The sequence below is a fragment of the Adiantum capillus-veneris genome, chromosome 1, assembly GCF_014529385.1.
Source record: "Adiantum capillus-veneris isolate H3 chromosome 1, ASM1452938v2, whole genome shotgun sequence".
NCBI classification, from domain to species: domain Eukaryota; kingdom Viridiplantae; phylum Streptophyta; class Polypodiopsida; order Polypodiales; family Pteridaceae; genus Adiantum; species Adiantum capillus-veneris.
In genome coordinates, this window is record NC_140931.1 from 162737606 (window position 1) to 162758696 (window position 21091).

Here is a 21091-nt window from a genome sequence, read left to right on the forward strand (position 1 = left end):
GACATGAAATCCATCAATTTGGCAACATTTAATGGCATCTTATGGGACGTAGGACCCTGACAAGAGAATGGTGAAGATGGAATCTCCACTTCCTCAAGGGGGTTGGGCATTCCCTCACCAAACATTCTCTCTAGTAGGAAAGGTGTGTGTCCACTTTCAGATGTCCTACCCTCACTCTCTTCCCGAATGATACTGGGTATAGCTAACGGCCTATAGTTCTTGTGAGGTTGAACTTGTGTGGGAAACACTGTGTCCGACATCTGGATATGTTTGGGTTCAGGTTCTAATGTTCGTTGAGTTTCTTCCACCAAACCCCTCAGTTGTTGGACTCGTTCAATTTCCACTGTTGGGTTTGGATAGGTTCCAATCTTTCTCTTGCAATCCTCATTTTTTGTCTCTCGTGGCTTATCTTGGGGGTTCGCAACTGGGTGGTTTAACCTTGAATACTCTTTTGGTGTTCTTCGTAATTCCCTCTCGTGATCCTCCTCACTGGCTTTTTCCTTTGTAGTAACAGTTTTGGTCTCCGTGGTCTCTATCGAATCTGAGTCATCCTCAGGGTCATTCATATACACGGGATCCTCTCCTATCCCTATGTTAGTCTTTGAACTAGGTTTTGAGCTAGAAGCATTAAGGGATTTCTTTCTTCGTGTTTTCTTCTTTCTCGCTCGGCCAATGGATGCAACATCTCTCTCTTCGAGGATGTAATTTTGCTTTTGGAGCATCAACCGTGTGAGTGTATTCACTGGTGCTATGTTTATAGTTGGTGGTGTCCCATCAACAATCTCTATTATGTTCAATGGTGTGATTTTCGATGCGTTTGGATTGTTAGGACACTGTGCGATCAAATGATCTATGCCACAATGATTACAAGTGAGTATTGGCATTGCCAATGCACTCCCTTGACTTGTTTGCATTAGTGCGGCATTCTTTTGCATTCTAATGGGGCACTCAGCTACTCGATGTGGTCCACCACATTCGTAGCACTGAAGAGGTGGTCTCTTGGTAAAACTATTAATGTTTTGGCCTCTTGCTGCTAGCGCAGTAGCTTGATATACCGGTTTGATTTGTCCCCAATGGTCTTCCATATAGTACATGGGACACTCCTCAAGCATGTCGACTCCATAGGTGATACTAGAGTCTATGTCCTCTTCGCAATCTACATAAGTACTAGATGACTCGCAACCTATTTGGTTCATAGGTGTAACTCTTGGATGAGGGGGTTGCGGTCCTAGCATTGGAGGTGGCAACGGTGTGGTTTGGACCACATTTTGGGTTCTAGGGACCATGTGTTGTAATGGCAACTACTGCTCCATGGGTGGGGTAGGCATCAATGCAGGAACTCGAGGTGAGTCTGCCCAAGCTATAGGCGGTCTATTTTCCATGATGCGTTTAAGCATTAGGCAATCCTTCGCTTGATGGCCATACCTACCACACGCGTTACAAGTCCCGTTAAACTTTACTCTGGAAGTAGGGCATTCACTCGTAGTATGTGGACCCAAGCAAATTGAGCACCATTGTTGCTCTTGGATACATATGAGTGTTTTGTGGAGCACGATTACCCCTAAGGCTTTCTTGGATGGCCTTGGTGAGATCTGCCAAAGTCATCTCAGATATCATTTGCTCTTTCACGATTGGCTTTATCTTCATTGGCTCATGCCCTGATGCTTGCGAGCTACTTGACTTCGGCTCGCTCGGCAGACACTCTTTCTCCTGCAATCATTAAATTATCCTCCAATTGGATTGCATTCATGGTGACTGCTTCCCAAGTAGTGATACCTCTAATGACTAGGCCATTATAGATACTTTCATGTCGTAGTCCCCTAATGAATCTATCGAGCAATTGGTTGTTGTTGAATAGCTCGTTTGGATTGCATCGAGAATTCAAATTTTTTAGGCGACTAATGAAGTCTCTCACGGATTCACCTTCTTCTCGTTGGGCTTTCTGGAGCTGAGAGGCTACACCCCAAAGTACTCCCTCTCGTATGTATTCTTTTAAGAACAGTCTCCTAAGAGTAGAGTAGATCGTTTTCTCTTCTACTCTTAAGGTTCTATACCAATCTCCAGCCTTTCCGCTTAGGGTCAAACTCAAAGCCTTACACTTATGTAGCTCATTGTGCTCTTCCAAGGAATCTCACACATGTTCAAAGACTTCCATATGCTTTCTAGCATCTCCGTCTCCACTGAATTTCTGTGTGAGCTTAGCTACTTGAACTGCCTTGCTCCTAGGCTCTCTATCAGGTGCACTACGCATGTTTTCCGCAATAGAGCGATCGATAGTTTGAGCAAATGCTGCCAAATCTCCTATTTGAGCAGGTATAATGGGTGTATGTGCTCCTGGAACCACATGTGAGATGGGAGTTGGCCTTGGCCTTGGCATACGCGCGGCTCTTGGGTCCCAAATTTCGTATGGTGGTGTACCAGACGGTGGTCCAAAGTTTACAGGCGTGGCCCTAGGCATAGGGGGTGCCTGATATGGCATGTTATTATTAAATGGCATGGCTCCACTTGTATAAGAGCTTGGATAATTCCATTGTGGATTGTAAGCTCTTGGAATAATCGGAGGTGTAGGAGCTACATGAGGCTGAGGTACGACAGGTGCACATGATTGATACATACATGTAGGTATAGTTGGGGGCACTGTGCTACTAGGCATCGGCGCAGTGTTAACAAATGAACTCCATGGTGTACTTCTTGTCATGCTCACCATTGGGATATGCATGGTAGCCGTAGTGTCATTAAGAGAAAGATGAGCTAGATCTGGGAAGGTAAAGCTGCCACTTGTGGGCTCAGATTGTATTAAGGCTCCTGGCGAAACAACATATGGAGGATCAATGGGGCTCACTGAGGGAGTCTCCATTTGTGACAGGGTTGGTTGGTTGGCCTTTCCCGTATCCAAGAATCTCATTAGGCCTGTTGAAGGCATGTTGATCCCTGTGTTCTGTCTTTCTAACTCGACAATCCTATGGAGGACATCACAGACTTTCTGTTGTTGCTCATCTATGCTAGTAGCACCCGATGTGGATTGTAGAACATCTAACCAACCCACATGATAGGTGTGTCCTGTGTACCGATCAGTTAAAGCTTCTGCTTGTAGGTCATACTCCCAATTTTCGTTTAGGAATATCCCATCTAGGCCTGGCGTGCTGGAGGTTTCCCTTGAAGTGGAAGCATTATTGCTCCCCATAGCTTGCCCCTCCGTGACTGCTACCTTGGGAGCACTCGGTTGCTCGGTTGGCATGATTTTTGTCATAGGAGCCTTTGCTTTCAGGGCTCGACTTTGTTCTAGCTTTCGTAGGTTCTCAATTTCCCTCTCCCTTGTTGCTTGCATATAGCGTTCGATCTCTTGCACTTCGGCAAGACTCCTACCATCGGGTAGTAAAACCTCAGAGGGAGATAGTCCTAAAGGATCAGGAGGTGCAGTGGATGGAAAATTCACATGCACACTCTCAAGAAGCATAGGGTCCATTTTAGGCATGAATGACGAATTTACTTCCCCACTCCCTTCATTTATTTCATTAACCGCATGTTCGGAGCGAGTAGCTCTACTAAGGGTCTCTTTTAAGCGACTAAACACGCTGGACCCGGGCCATGGGTCCATGGCATGCATGTCTTGACTTGAACTATCAGGGTTTGGTGTGGGATACCCCTCCATGACTTCGTAGTCAGAGGAAGAATCACTAGACGCGATATGAGGATCTTGGGTCGCGCTACCTTGAGTCCCGGCCGAAGGTCCAGAACCTAGGGTGGAGGAATAATGGGTGCCCGCGTAAATGGAGGCACTACCAATATGCTCGTGCTCTAACACTCGTCCAGAGCGTAGGTTCATATGACTTGGATCCCCTAGAAGTGTCAGTGAGGGCCCGTGAAGGCTGCTCACCTAGTAATTTTGGGTGTTTTGCAACCCAAGTCTTTTCTTTTCTTTTTTTTTTTGATTTTTTGGTCCTTTTTTTCTGACCCAGCTATAGAATAGAACGTATGATAGCTCAAAACGAGCGTCTCGGTCAGAGGGACATGCCATGCTTTACAGCCCTCGATTTGGTCACTTTATGCCCTCGGAATCCCTAAAACCGTCAATTTCTAGTAGGGAACTAGGCCCAAATTAGAAAGTCTAAGGGTGCAAGTGGGAAGAGAAGGGAGGAGAGTGGAGGACTTGCCCCACATGCTCTCATTCCCTCTTGAGGGGGTAGGGTATATATATAAGAGTGAGTCTAATATATGTCATAAGACTGAGGATTGAGGCCTGGGCTTGGGCTTGTGATCCCGATCCCGATCAAAATTTTAGTGTAGCCCCCCAGTCACTCATGCTTAAATATTTTCGGTTTTTTTATTTTTTTTATTTTTTATTTTTTTGCGATGACCACTGACTAATCTGTTAACTGCTTGCTGACAGTGAGCTAACTGTCCACCTACTTCCTCTCTCACTACCTTACTGCAAAGACTGTGTGCAGCCAAACCTTGACAGAAAACTGTGTACAGACTGTGTGCAAACAGAAATTGCTAACTGCCTTCCTACTTATTCATTCACTGCAAACAAGCTAACGACTACTAATTGTGCAAAGACAGTGTGCAAACAGAAAACACAACATTATGCAAAAATCACAGAACTTGCAGACAACACAGAAATTAACAGCTTACAGAAAAACAACTCATTCCTCTTCTTTCCTACTACAAACAACTCATAGGAGAAGCACAAAGTGCCTCTTGGGCTTAGTGCAGGGAGATTCCCCGGCAGCGGCGCCAAAAATGTGCGCTCCTTGCCGCACTGTTGAAGCAAGGGACTTGCTGATACACCGTGTGTGAGCCACAAATGGCTCCAAGCACACAACAAGACTAATCTAGCAAGCTCAAGAGAGCAAAGGGTGTGTCACTCACCGCTCTGCACTCGCCTTCGTGGTGGATTCCTCGCCGCGATGAAGAAGAAGCTGTAGTCGTGCCGCGCTCAACCGCTTCGCCGCCGTCGTGCCTTTGTAATGCTCGATCGCACACACACTCTCCCTCTCTCTCTCTCTCTCTCACATACACACACACACACACAAGGAGGTGAAGAAGAAGAAGATGGAGATGGAGATGGAGCAAGAGCACTCTTCTATTGCACAAATGAGAGAATGCCTGAATTTTAGGTTTAGTTGGCTTTTATATGAGCTCACCCCATTCACACTTGGGCGCCCATGCTTAGCCAACTAATCCCTTGAATGTCCCAGTTAGAGTGCGCCTCTCATCGGCGATCACTCTTACCCTTTTCCTATTGGTCCGACAAGCCCCGTACCTGACTCTACCAAATACATAATACACGTCCGTCGTAGGTGATGGGGTGTCCGTGAGCCGTGAGGGTTAACACAAGAGCCTCGACAGGTAGATCTGTTGTGAAGACCAATACATCAGAGGTAAGTGGCATAACAACCACTGGAAGAGTCTCTACAATAGGAGCATTTGAGGACTCTAGCACATTGATCTCCTCTAACTTTGCTTTGCCCTTGTTTGAATCATCAGACTTAGAAGTTTCATCGGATTGTTTATCCTTCTTGCTTTGCTGCCATTTCTTGCAATCCTTCTTCACATGCCCTTTTTTATGGTAGTGATAGCACTCGGCATTACGCATAGAACCCTGAGACTTACTGCGTGAGCCCCCACGTTCCTTGCTTTTAGCACGACTTTGACTGCGACCCCGTTGTCTATCACTAGCAACATACGCATCACCATCCTTCTTTCCTTTGAGAGATTTCTTGCGAATCTCCTCGGTAAACAGACTTCCAAGGACGTCATTGTATACTAGACCAGTACCAGATACTGAGCTGCTAATCGCAGTACATAACGTATCCCAAGACGAGGGTAAACTGCATAGCAAGAATATACATTTGATTTCCTCATCGAAGATCAAACCCTGAGTGGTCAACTGAGTGAAAATGATATTGAACTCATTAATGTGAGTAGAAATAGTGCCCTCTTCCTTCATATGAAGGTCAAACAGCTTCTTCATCAAGAAAACCTTATTAGTGGCACTTTTGTTCTCATAACTGAAACACAACTTATCCCATACATCTCTAGCAGTTCTTTCTCCAACTATAGTAAAGTACACAGATTCGACCAAATGCAAACGGAGGGTAGATTTGGCTTTAGCATCAAGTTTCTCCCACTCAACATCTGTGTACTCGACCTCTAGGCGCTCCATGATACGATCCAGCTGGCCTTTTTGTATGAGAACATCTTGAATCCACTCTTTCCAAATAGCAAAATTCGTCCCATCAAATTTACGAATATTGTAAATATCCTTTTCACCGCTAGATGACATGGCTGCAAGCTAAAGATAATATGGCGATAAACACTAGTAATTCTGGGAAAAATTTGGCTGAGTTTCCCCAAAAAAACTGACAGAATCTCAATCCAAAACTGTCACAAGAGATCAGTAACGCATCAAAAGTAATGCTCTCAGAGTATAAGACAGGTGCATCAACCACTAACTGTGCATAAAAAGTCAAAAGCTGACCCAAGACTGCCAACACGGCGTCAAATGCACCTAGCCCTCTCTATAAATGTCCTATGGCGAGGCCACAAAAAAGGGGTACTCCAGCAACATGTATCACCGAAAGGATCTCAACATTCGAGAATCTCCCAGCTCAAGAAAACCTCACGCTATCGACCCTCACAAAAGGTTATGCAGACGAAACCAGCCCAATCTCAGAAAGGGCCTCTGAACCGAGTCTCAGAAACGGTCGAGACTGCCAGAAACAAGCCAAATTGGCTCCACAAAAGGTACATATGGCAGTTTCCGCAACTCAACGTACATCCACTGTCAACAATATTGCAAGGTGCAGTATACGCGCTTAAACAGGCGCCAAACAAAATGTGCAAGCAGTAAACAAATCCCTTCGGGGAGTAAAACCGCTCTCAAAAGATCTCAAGCACTATCAAAAGTGCCAAAACAATGCATATGTGCATCAAATACTCCCACTGAAATCTGTGTTGATGCTAAACACTGCAACCTGTAAGAAACCTGGATCTCCTGTATGTATGCAAGAACCTGTGAGGAGATGAATGCTTGAAAAATCCGAGACAATGTTGATGCCAAAAAGTGCTTCTAATCAGCCCATAAACACTATCTCAATAGCACATAATAGCCATAAAGCGGCTATATACCATCCCAAAATAGTCTCTGAACAACCTGTGTTCTGTACCTGTAGCTGTAGCTGTAGCAAAAGTGGAGTTGAAAAATACAACTCCTAAAGCGCAGCTCGGATGAAGCTTTCGACTGCATGAACAGCTTCGAAAGGGGGGTAAAACTCCAGAACACCTAGTGGAAACACTCTCGGAACATTGAATTTGCCGATGCCGAAATCTGAAATCTGTTTGTACTTTTGAAAGTGCGCGCGTGCGCGGACGCGAAAAATGGCAAGCACAAACCCTACTCTGATACCAATTGAAGGTGCCAAGGGAAGCGTGTGCGAGTGCAAGTGCGAGAGCAGAGAGAGAGAGAGACCTGCTTTGGGTGGAGCGCACAGCAACATTATCCTGTTACAGCTCCTTATTCTGTTGTATTAAAGAATAAGTGTATACATAGTTAAGTTAGTAGATGGGTTAGTAGTAAGTGGGATGTCCGGCCAGTTGTCCTGAATCCCAACAGAGATCTCCAAGGACTCTAGAGGTGGGAAAATGGGTCTATCTGAGGATACCCAAGGATTCCAAGACTATGCGAACATGAAAGCATTATAGGCTTTCAACTAGATATTGTGGTTCATTCTTGATCACAAAAATATTTGGCCAGGTTTCCTACAAACTGGCTCTTCCTTTGAATGTTAGTGTACATCCAGTGTTTCATGTCAATAGCCTTAAAGAAAAATTAGGCAAAGCCGACATTGTTGTGCCTATCGAGGAAAATATATGGCAAGATATGCAAGCTGAGTATATTCCTTGAGTACCAAAGGTTGTTCTAGATTCATCATACCCATCATTCGTGCCAAAAATGTTATGATGAGTAGTTAATTAAATGGCAGGGTCAATCTGAAAGGTTCGCTACTTGGGAATCGGTTAGAGCTTTGAAAGCTCAATATCCCCACTTCATTGATGAGAGGAATCAATGGTTCTTAAGGGGGGAAGTATGTTATGTCCCGCTTATAGGAGAGGGGATCCAACCTAGATGACGTCCACATGGGTGTCTAGTTGTCCGAGCGGACATAGTTTGAACCCGGCCTGTGTGGCCGACCATTATTATAAGAGGGATACCAAGGCCTCATTTGTAGTAATCGTGGCAGGGTGCTAGTTGTTAGCTCATGAGGCTAGGAGTGTGAGAGGTCACCTCGAGGAGGTGAGGCCAGGTGGTGTTGGGTTAAACCTCCTCATGGGAATCATGTCTTTTCTATGACACACATCCATGATCCATGAAGACCCCATTAAAAGAAGTCTACAAAGACTGCATTTAAGAAGTTCCATGATCTCCATCCTTCAGCAACCTAACTTTTATCTATAAAAGCTTGATGTACATTAGAAATGAATCTAATGCATTTTCATTTTACTCGAGCATCCATATTGAGTCCACCTTTTAATGAATCTTGCGATTAATAACATTGTGTTAATCATCTATGAATGCTACTAACACACATCCACCCTAACTTAATCCCTACAACTGGTATCAGAGCCTCATGAAAGCTAGCATCTTTGAGCCTAAACTTTTGATCCTAGGCGTCATCTTCAATTACATAAGATTTTTTTTAAACCTATATAATTAATTGCATATTTTCCCCTAGCTCCAAAGACATAAGCTCTTTTTCTTTTTTAATGGTTCAAAGCCGCCGTTAGTGATGCATTGAAGTCAACTTGCTAATGTCTGCCTGCATGGCAAGTTGAGGCCCCATCAAAGGGAAAGTAGCTAGGCAAGTTGAGGTCCATCGAAGGGAAAGGAGCATTGTTGCACAATCAAAGGTGGAGTGCCAAGCCCTTTTCTTCAAGCATCTCTCTCTAGGCTTTAGGCATCACATTAGCTCTCGCTACCATACATGAGCCCTTGCAAGCTCGTCATTTTCTCAACCGTTTTCCTTGCAATCCCATTCCTGGCGTGCTCATTGTATCCATTCCCACTCTTCCATGCCCCGGTCTATGTTGTGCTTAAACGAGCCATTTATGTTGTGTAACCTCTCTTCCCAAGACAGCTACAACATCTCTGTCTGGCTTTGATTGTCTCAAGCTACCTTGCAAGCTTATCCTCTTGGTTTGACCTCAACCCGTACATGTACATGCCACTACCAACCTCTGTTATATACCTCATACATGCCCTCAGCTACTCTCAGCCTTGCCGTATCCAACTACAAATTGTTGTCCTTTTTTTTTCACCGGCTTCATCCTCTTCGCTTCACCAAGGCACACCATATTCTCCACCTTCCTTGGTTGTATCGTCTCATACCACCACCTGTTGCACCATATTCTTGCAAGCACACCCATATCAAATCCACCAATTCAGTCAGTAGCTTCATATTGATGACCCCGGACACTTTGCCAATTGCTTGTTGCTCTCCTACAAGCATTGCTACCGTTTTAAGGACCTTCTTTGCATGCGTTCAAGCCACAATAGGCCTTGCTACATTCTTCGCTGCTACTTGCCCAAGGTTCAGCTTCATTGCACCTTTACCACCCGAGGCTGCGTAATCAGGGAGAAGGGATTGGCATAGCACAAGCTATTGATCTTTTATAGATAAAAGCTAGGCTACTAAAGGATAGAGACCATGGACCCTCTTAAATGCAGTCTTTGTAAACTTCATTTAATGGGGTCTTCATCGGTCATGGATGCACATATGTCTCATACATTATGTTTCATAGAAAAGAGATTATTCCCATGAGGAGGTTTACCCTAACAAGATAAAAGCTTGACGTACATTATTCATTTGGAATGAATCTAATGCATTGTCATTTTCCTTGAGCATCCATATTGAGTCCACCTTTTAATTAATCTTGTGATTAATAACATTGTGTTAATCATTTATGAATGCTACTAACACACATCCACCCTAACCTAATCCCTACAGCAGGTGGTACGGGATGTTCGGTCTTACAGGTGCATGCCTACATCCTCGGACACTGGCCCCAGCATGAGGGTGCTACCGCATGGTGTCTATGGTCGGGTGGTTCGTTTGACGCATGTCTGTAGGCCGTCTGTGTAGCCAAGAGATCCTCTCTGTGTGCTCATTTCATATACCCATTGCTTGATACCTTGTGGATAGACTGTGGGGTGGATCTGGCTTATGATATGCTTATTGGAGTTGATAATTATATTGTCTTGTGGGTGATTACCTTGTACTTTTTACATCAGGTTGAAGGGGACTTTTGATGCTATGATCATTTTAGGACATGTGGTTTCTTTGATTTTAAAGCATTTGAATTATTGACCTCTTAATCGGGTTACCGACCATGCACGTGTGCACACACACGCACATGCACACGCACACGCACACACACTTGGGTCACTTTACTTAGCTTTGATTGCTACATCCGCTACAATATGCTAAGTTTCCTTAGCCCATTATTGCATTTGTATTAAGAAGCTGCTTTTGCCTGCTATTGTGCAGCTATTGTAGTTGACTTTTAATATGCTTGATAGAGCTAATGGTTATATTGTCTTGTGGGTAATTACCATGAGTATTTACCTTGCTATTGACTCAATGGGATAATCTATCTCTATCATGCATGATGGAGCTGATGGGTATTCTATTTTGTGTGTGATTACATAACCATATGGTGGTTTGCCCTATATTTTCTACTACCTTGCTTATGCTATACTTATTGGAGCTAATGGTTATATTTTGTCGTGGATGATTACCATAAGTATTTACCTCCATGGATGAAGTAGGGTGTTGATGGTCATATTGTCTTTCTTGGTGGGATACTCCCCTTAAGGTTTTTATGGTTGGTGGAATGTTAAATGATGTGGAGTTATTTGCTTGACTTTTTCTTGCTCTCTTCCCTTGTTACTTCTTCCCCTCCTACACAGATCCAACATGCAACTCTGAATACTTTGCCATGCATTGCAAATACTAAGAAAGTTTGATACTACTGCGAACATCAACTTTACTCTTCCCGTCAAGCTTGCCAAAGAGCTCCTCCTTTCAATGTAAGTGCCGACGTTTTTGTCTCACTCTGATGTCCCATATTGATGCTTCCAAAGATCATGCATAAGTGTGCTATGTTGTCACCTTGAGAGGGCCTCCCCACATACTTGAAGCTGTGAAAGATGTTGAGCATACTGCGGATCTAGATGCCAGTGTTATCTGATTCCTAGCACTCGCTGGTCACGTCTATATAAATGGTGAGGAACTTTTTTTCCCTCACTTAGCCTTGAAATACTGATTTTGAAAAAGGGTCGTTGTGCTTACTGTGGTGCAATTCTGTCGACTTAGCTTTGCAATACATGTTTGAGTGTGAGGAATGTTGTGCTTCTTTTGCTATGGCATAACATTGTTAGCTTTAACTTGGAGCTGGTTGAAAACACTACATCATCACATGCTATATATTTTTTTCTCACCCAATCTATTCTGGTTCAGTCATTTGCTGGCCTCTTTTGTTTTTAACTGATAGTAACCACTATCGTTAATGTTGGGATGTCGTTATTGATTGTATAATAATTTTTTTCTTCTTTATTGCTTATGAGGCTTTCAACTTGCGATAATTATACTGGTTATATGGACTGTTGACCTTACTGTATTGATAAGTCCTTGCAATTTTTCTTGATAAACCTACTAACAATCTGTTCTGCCAAGACTTTGTAAATAATTTTTCCTCTTTGATTGACACTAAGCTTGACCTTACTACTCTGAATCCTTCAAATAGAGTTTTCTCTCCTTTTTGTTCCTTCATCTGATGTTTTTGAAAAATATGTGATTCGGATCTTTGATGATATTGGTAGGCACCACTTTGTGGTTCATCACTAACATTGGCAACATCCAATGGTATGCCATACTTGGGGTTACTCTTCCATGTTTTAACTGGAAAAAAAAAATTATTATCTGTTCATTTTGTTGTATTTATTAAAAAAAGGTTACTTTACCATTTTTCCTTAATACACAAGTTTTCCTCATTAATGCTTCTAGGTTATGACATGGTTGTTTTATTGATCATACATAAAGAATGGAAATTGTTTGATGTACTGGTGTAATGGGTATTCTACTCCTAGATAAAGTTATGTTCTCCCTACACCTTGGCCTCGGATGATTAGGAAGGAAATTAAAATTATATACTGTTGTTATTATTGCTTGACTATGGGTTCTAGAGACTTTTAGGCATGGACTCTTCTATTTTTCTACTCGGGCATCGATGGAGTATTGGATCTAAAAATTTCTACATATTATAATGCTTTTCTGGGATGATTTAGATGTGATTTAACTTAGGATGATGGTAGCTTAGTCGTTTGGGTTCATAATAAATATAACATTAAACTTGAAACCACCCATGGGTGGAGAGGTATAAAGAGGCCCTTGGTATCTATGATCTCTCGGTTGATTAGAGCCAAGGTCTCCGTGCCACACAAGATCATTCGAGCAAAGTTAGCATTCCACCTATGGAGATAGAGATGCTTATTAGAGCGGTCTCCGATATGCATAGCTTATGGGATACCACCAGAGACAGATATGCCAGATTGGCCCTCGATTCCTCCAAGTATTTAGCTTTACAGGGGGACACATCATGCTGGTATGTACATATATCATCATGGCTCTAGATACATGGCTTCAAAATGGACAACTTGCCTCTCTTTCACTACTCCCTTGATGCACCATCGGTGTCTCTTACACATGTGGAGATTACTAGAATCATTTTTTGGGACCTAACCTAGTTGGACACTAGGAGGACATGGATAGAGCCGACACAAGAGTTGGGCACGAAGATAGCTTTCTATAAAGAGGATTGTCTCCAACTCATAGGGGATGGGTTTGTGATTTACCCAGCTATATGGATACACATCTATCTCATGGGTTACGGTGTGTCGTTGGTTAGATACGAACATCTTCACACCAGCTTGAGATTGAGACTGGTAGATTTAGAGGGATACGAGTAGCTAGGAGGAGATACCGCCTATGTCATATAGAGCTAGAGATAGAGATACATTATATATGAAACTTAACTTTGTATTACAAGATACGGGGTCGCTTCCACTGTCTATTCAAAGAGGGATTTGGACCCTTCTTTAGAGTCAAGAGCTATTAGGATCAAATCCAACTTGGACTGTATCTACTTGACTTACACAAACCCAAAGATAGTTTACTCAAGATATCTGGAGAGAGACAATTCTAGAGATAGATTACAGACTTCTTCACACCAGACACTAGACAGATAGAGGAGCAGCCACCATTGCAAAGCTTAGATAATATTCATTGAACAAGCATTGGATCTAGGGAAATTACGACGCCCACAATTGAGGAGAGGAGCTTCACATCATCGGATGAGACTATAGCAGAGGATTCAAGCCATACTATCTTGAGATCTAGAGTATGAGGATGGATTCATCACCCAACTTTAGCAACATCAACCACTTCTAGTCCTTGCCTTCAAGTGAAAAACTCATTTCAAGAGAGCTAAAGACTTATAGAATTTCTTATAGCTGATGGAAGTTGGTCCATTTGTGCTAAAAGTGTTTACCTCATATGTGTTTCACTCTTTGTCTTCACCTCTACATAGTGGAAAATTTAGATCCTTCATCCAAGAAGAGGTCTCCTACTTTCTTGCCTTGTTGAAAGAGAATCTAATGGTGGTGGTCCGCCATCAGCCCCCTGGTTAGCCACAACATAATTTTGTGACTAATCCTTGACCATCTATATCATAAAATTATTCACTAGCTCTGTGAGCATAGTTAAATTGGTGTTGATGGCCACCTAATTTCTTTTTGTATAATCTATGTGATAGAGGAGAGTGTTAAATTTGTGCATATCAATGAACCCATGTTCGTCATGCAATGCATTATAGTCCTTAGCTTGCACATCTTCCATGGAACCCTCCACACCCGCAAGTGGAGCGTGAATTGATGATTCATCAAAAACCCTTGATCGGATGATATTGCTTCAAAATTTGTTGTAGAATTTTAGTTTAAAAAGATTAAAACTGCAAAATGAAATCCATTTACCGATTTTTGCCTTTGCTTCAAGCATGTGGCATACTACTCTTTTGCAAATTTCCCAACCTCTGATGAGTTTTTGAGCAAAAGTGATTTATTGTTTCATGGGAAGCCCTCTCTGTGGAGAGAATACCCAAACTAACTGGCCAAAAATAAACCCCTAATGGGATACCCAAGGTGTGAAGGCTTCTCAAGGAGAAATTATGGTGTGAAAGTTCAACGCAGGCAACAAGGGATAGAGAAGATCCACTTGTGCTAGAAATTGTGGTGGTCCAGTGTCCCCAGCCAAGAAGGAGAATATCCTCAAAGCAGCCTTGTACTACAAGTAGCCCCGTGTACAATCATGATGCCCCCCTCCCCCCCCCCCCCCCCCCCTTGCCCCTTCCCTTCTTGTGTGCCAGGTAGCTTCTAGAGTTTCAGAGATTTGAGCTGCTTCAAATATATTGGGTGCCTTAACATTGCCACTCTTTTTTGCATTATCGTCCATCCCCACCCCCTTCTCTCTTTGTGTATATATATGTATATCTCTATCTCTCTTGACAATTCCCTTCAAAGATAAGGAGAACTGCTAGGATTATAGTGTATCTTTATGTGTTTTTAGATTAGTTTCATTAATAATTGAAGTTTCATAACAAATGATGTCAAGACCGTGAATGTTGCCCCTCGGGCATGCAAGTCGTATTAGACAACTTGATCAGTCTCAAAGAGCTAGGCATGAAATAACAAGAAATAGAGCTAGGACTCTTTGTGCAACAAGGCATTGAGGGTCTTAGGGTTACCTCCATAGATTTTCTTATGAAAGGGAGTGTTATGAGAGATCGGAACACTTATCGTTGGCCAAGGTCCAGATCATGAGTGCATGGATATTCATGTTGAAGACCATCAGAGTAATTTAGAGCAAGTGTGCATAGAGCCCCAGGTTGTGTTGAAGAGAGAGATTATATGAAGGTGGCAAGACATTGTTTGTCGATTTGCTCTCACTATGCATCTACTCCAATATTGAAAAATCCTTCCATGGCACCAATTCTATTTGGAAAGATACACAACTTAGGTTACTTAGACTTTGAATGCTCCATTTGTGGAGCTGCAACATGGAAGGTTGAAGAAAGAAGTATTCGTAATTTTGTTGGATAGAATTGTTGTTTGAATGGCAAGATCTGTTTGCTACCTTTGAATGAACCACCCCTAGAACTGAAAGATTTGATGCAATCCTCTATACAAAGAGGCAAGAACTTCTTAAAGAATATTTGTGGATACAATAATGCACTTACATTTTCCTCTTTAAGCGCTCACATTGATGAAAACATGTCCCGGAGAAGAGGATTTTACATGTTGAAGGCACATGGTTGTATATATCACAACATTGGTCCTTTAATGCCAATTGAAGGACGTAATGAAGTTCCTTGATTTTCATAGTTGTATTTTCTTTTACATGGAGCATGAGCTACAAAATAGACCGCTTCATGTTCCACACCTGGACGTTGAAGTAGTACAAACCTTATAAGATCATTATGCTCATGCACTTTGCAATGTGCGTGTTATAGTTAATGGATCAGTGGTTTCAAAAATCAAGATGGTGATAACTGAAGCTCAATTTAATGGGTGGCAATATCTTGCTCCGTATGGTGCTAAAATTGCTTCTATATTGCCTAGGCAAGGAGATGAGATAACTATAGGGCATCATGACATAGTGTTAAATCTTTGAGAAGGGGGCTTAAAAATGATTTCTAATCTGCATCGATCATGCATGCTCTTATGTATGTTCTTTTATTTCCAATGGGAGATAAAACAATACTATAGTTTTTGAATACCAATAAAAAATGACACCACTGAGTATCTCTTGTGGGGTGGTAGATTGCTCCAACAATACATTGTGGATGCAAATAGTTCCATGGAAGACTCACGTTTGTTGTGGGTAAGAAATAATCAGAGGACACTTCATGCTGAGGTCTATCAGGGTTTGGGTGATATGGTTGAAGCTAGGGATGGTATCGATTCTATTTTGGGATAAACTACTGGGCGTAGAATTATCTTGCCCTCTTCTTTTACTGGAGGGCCAAGATACATGTGCCAATTGTACCAAGATGCCATAGAAATTGTTCATAAGATGGGACAGTTTGATCTCTTTATAGCCTTTACATGTAATCCATGATGGAGAGAAATAGAAGAAGCATTGCTAACAGGCCAAAGTGCTTCAGATCATATCTAACTGCACGTGTATTCTATCAAAAGTTCAAAGATGATAAGTTGGTGTGCACTGAGCTCCCAGAAAAAGAGCTATATCCAAGGTTGCATGGTGTCATTAGTCATTGCAATATCCACAAGCCATGTGGTCCCTTGAATTCAAATGCTCTATGTATGGTTGATAGTGTAGGTTTAAATATCCATGCAAATTTAGCCTATCTACAAATGTGGATGAAAATATATATCCTATGTGTATGAGATGAGATAATGAAAAAAAAATCAATTAAAAAATTGCAAGTTGGACAACAAATGGGTTGTATACAACCCATTTTTATCATTGAGATATGAAGCACACATCAATGTTGAGATTTTCTCAACCATTTTTGTTGTAAATTATTTGTACAAGTATGTCTAAGGGCCATGATCAAGCTACTGTGGTGCTTCGTGATCATGAAGGTGTTTTTGATGAAATTAAGAGCTATCTTGATGCACGATATGTTTCTGCATCAGAAGCTATTTGGAGAATTTATGGTTTTGACATGCATTAAGAGAAGCCTTGGGCCTAATATCCAAAGACTGCAAGCTCATATTCCCAATCAAAATACTGTGAATTTTTTAGATTCAGATTATTTGGCAGAGTTCGTAAATAGCAATGAAGTTAAGAAGACAACACTCGTTGAGTAGTTTTTCATAAACCAAAATCGTCCTGAGGCCCATATACTACTTACATATGATGACTTTCCTACCATGTGGGTCTGGAACAAAACTCAAAACCAATGGACACATAGATAGTTGGGAGATACCATTGGAAGAATGTACAACATTTTCCCCACTACCGGAGATGTTTACTATTTACAAATTTTGCGAGCCATATGTAAGGGATACAAGTGTTATGATGACTTGCAAACATATGAAGGACATGTTTGTGCTATGTTCAAAAATGCTAGAGGGTTATTGCAAAGTGATGAGGAGTGGATCACATGCTTGGAAGAATCCTCTTCTTTTCAAACTGGTTTGCAATTGCACCAATTTTTTGCTATTATATTGGTATATTGTGAGCCATTATGTCCAAAGACATTGTGGGATAGGTTTTGTTTTTTTATCTTTCTGAAGACTATGTGTGTGATTTTAATCATGCATGTACTTGATGCAAGAGTTTAACAAGAAGTTGCTAAAAGTCAGGCACTTTGTAATTTGCATTCTTTGCTGACTATCCCGACATGCCTCCAATTGATCCAAGTTTTATGTCTTCAAGTAGTAGTTGTGTGTTAGCAGAAGAGACCGTATGATACTTCCGAACAATGTAGTATGGTCTTTAAACAATGGCCAATGTGATGCTTACAATTGTGTGCTACAAGCAATTGAGCAAAATGGAGGGGGTATCTTCTTTCCAGATGGTCCAGGAGGGTCTGGAAAAACCTATCTTTATAATGTGTTGCTTGCATGACTGCAAGGTGAATGTAAGGTAGAATGGGCATGTGCATCATATGATATTGCAGCTTTGTTGCTTAACAATGGAAGACCTGCACATTCAAGGTTTAAAATTCCTCTAGAATTGAATTCTAAGTCAACATGCAATATAAAAGTGAATTGCCAGCTTGCAGAATTGCTGAGAGGAGCAGTTTTGATTAAATGGGATGAAGCACCCATGACTCATCGCCATGCTTTTGAGGCAGTAGATAGGAAACTTAGAGATGTTTTACAAACAAGTAGCCTATTTGGTGGAAAGGTAGTTTCTCTTGGAGGCGACTTTAGGCAAATTCTACCAATTGTACGAAAGGTAATCGATCAGATATTGTGAATGCGACATTGTGTCATTCATACATTTGGAGACACACAAGAATATTAAGGCTCACTCAGAATATGCGTATGCAAAATTGTTTGACAGGTGCAACTGAGAAACAATTCCATGGTTGCATGTGATGTATTAATCAATTGTTTAATGGGATTTACCCTGAGCTATATTTGTTCTCAAATAGATAACAACTACTTTTCTTTGCATTTGACTTCAACACTGTGGTTTGTGGACCACCATCCATCAAAGACAAGGTAATTGTATATAGGCAGGGTGACATGACTCTCTCTCTCTCTCTTACTTTTTTTATGAAAAAAATCTTTTTTATTAAATGAGATTCATTTTGGAAAATAAGTGTGGCCCTATCCCTTTTAACTCTCTATTTTACTTTTGAAATATTCATGAGTTACTTGCACATCAAATGAAACAATGCAAATTTGAAAGGGTTGTGGTTTATCAAGAAGTTTATGGTAAGTTTAGTGGTGGCTAATCGCATCACTTCATCATTTTTTGAAGAATATGAGTTTGTTTTTAAGAGAGTGTGAGTATCTTATTTTATTTGTCTTTGTTTGGTTCCTCAAATGAAAACCTTTTGAACTACAAAGTTGTTCATCTTGTCGTTTTCAATAATCCTAGGGGGCTCTCTTATAGAAACGCTTTTTTTTCTGAGTTATTCCAAAAATACTCACCTTACATTGTGAAAAAACAGTTTTCTATTTTTAGAGCTACTCCTTTCACCTTCTCTTTTGTAGGGGAGGCTTGTGAACCACATCCCTTACCTCCACATAGCTTTAGGTTGGCAAGCATATGGCTCCCATTCCCACCTTTTGATTATCCGTCTCACTTTTGGAGGCTATCTGTTTTGGACTCTTTTGGACTCGTTAATATTCCGTCTTTGCCCCATAAGATCCCAATTGAATCCTTGTTGAATTCCGTTGGCACTTGTGAAGAATGCATTCAAATTTTGGATCTCTCTGATTCACAAACACGTTCCTCTGTCCATTGTACATAATTGACCCTTCTTCTATTTTTATTTTATGTCACTAGAATGGCCAAAGAAAATTGATTTAAGTAGACCAAAAATGAAATTTGGTGACATTACCCCACATTTGAAATCATAGCCATCCTTGACTATGCTTCTATTCAAGAGAGATATCTTTGCTCCATTGGGATTTTCCTCAGGATCCACTTTTAGCACATTCGACATTGTTCCAAAGTAGATGACCGATCTACTTGGTTCTTGGGAGAAAATCTGACGCAAGTATGTCTACCCTATTAGCACTAGCACCTTCCCGTAGAAGATTGCAAGTCTACTCGATACTTGGGAGAAACTCTGCCATGAGTGTGCAACATTTGGTATGCATACACATTACATATAAACATTAATGAAGAACTTGAGAAAACAGAGTTCAATAGTGACAATCATGTTTTTCTTCATTGCATTTTCATTGAATACACCGATGTAAAAACATTTAGGCTTTGCATGCAATTCATTGTAGGTAGCTACAAGTGACATACTATCCTTAAATTGTGGCTCTTGCATCCATTTAGCATCTTCAAAAGGGTAGTTTTAAAATTTAATGAGATACTTACGTAGTACCTTACCATTGTGTAACACTTGCAAATGATATGCTCATGTTGCAATATCTTTGCAACCCCTTCAAATTCTGGAGGATCTTCTGCTACCGACTCTTCTGATGGATCACCCTTATAGCCCTTTAGTAGATTTACATGGAATGCATTATGGATTGGCCAATGAGAGGGTAGCTTAAGTTGATAAGCCGTTTCATTGATTGGCCGTAGAATTGGAATGGTCCATAATACCTGCGTGCTAATTTTGCATTGTACTTTTGATGACTTGTGAGTTCTCCATGCCAACTTTGCCCGTAGTGTGCTTTACGTGAGCTTTGGAAAACTTTAAGAGAACCCAATCATTCTCTTTGAATAGAAACTCTTTTGGAGGATTTCAAGATCCGTTTTGGACTCTTTTGGACTTGTGAGTATCCCGTCTTTGCCCCTTAAGATCCCAATTGAATCCTTATTGAATTCATTGGCACTTGTGAAGAATGCATTCAAATTTTGGAACTCTCCAGCTCACAAACATATTCCTCTGTCTATTGTACATAATTTTTGCGAGTGTATCTTGGTATACTCTTGATTTACCATGTACATGTTAAAGAGAGAGAGCGAGGGGTTGTGGGGTGGCTCAAATGTAACTCTCCCTCATACACACCACCAATATAAACGATAGCAAAGAGATTTCATTACTTTAATCTTCTATAGTCTGTGTGTGTGTGTGTGTGTGTGTGAGAGAGAGAGAGAGAGAGAGGGAGGGAGGGAGGGAGGTGCGGTGGTGAGGGATGCCAACAAGGGAGAGATAGAGAGAATGCAATGTGATGTGTGTCGGGGAGAGATGTATAAAGATAGACACACATACATATATTTATATCACACTTAGGTATGTACGTGAGCTTGAGAAACTGTATAAGATTGAGCCATGGTAAAAGCGTGCGAGATCTGCCAGATACCCAGACACACATTTAAGTACGTACATACATACTCGAATGAGTGAGCTTGAAAAACTGTATAACATTGACCCGTTGATAAGAGCGAGTGCGACCCGCAGGTCTCGTGAGCTCATATCATATATAGAGCCTGGACTGAAATTTTAGTATATCTTTATGTAGCTTGTAGAGGTCGGAATGACGAAGATGCTTTCCCCTTATGTAACATGAACTTTGGAACTTTCTATGTGATATGTGAGGCTACCGTGCCAATCAGTCATGGCGAAACGCGAGTACTCGAATGGCTTGCAGCACCTGAAGGTAACTGTGCAATTTCTTCGACCCCCACTTCAAGACAGTTTGTGCGTATTTAAAACCGTGGATTCTGTATGCGCCAATTACTGGTGGTAGAGCCAAATTTTGCAGTATGTGGCAGAGCGGGTAAAGAGGCAGGGGGATGTAGAATTTTTAGGATGGGGTGCTTCTGCAACCTCTTGTTCACATTAAACGCGACATTGGTAGGCC

At 41.5% G+C, this 21091-nt stretch overlaps 1 protein-coding gene across 4 annotated transcripts in view; it reads left to right on the forward strand.

The window, feature by feature from the left end:
• The first annotated feature begins 20730 nt into the window (after positions 1–20730).
• The window catches only part of LOC147465920 (uncharacterized), a 38868-nt gene continuing 38507 nt past the window's right edge, over positions 20731–21091 (forward strand). The window contains exons 1-2 of one of the 4 annotated variants that reach the window (XM_086512895.1): positions 20747–20887; positions 20993–21084. In XM_086512895.1, coding sequence (XP_086369021.1) covers positions 20794–20887; positions 20993–21084 — 186 coding nt within the window. In that variant the 5' untranslated portion in view covers positions 20747–20793. Of the gene's footprint in view, positions 20888–20992; positions 21085–21091 lie in introns of all 4 variants that reach the window. The other 3 variants (XM_086512862.1, XM_086512887.1, XM_086512870.1) reach the window with 3 other exon arrangements.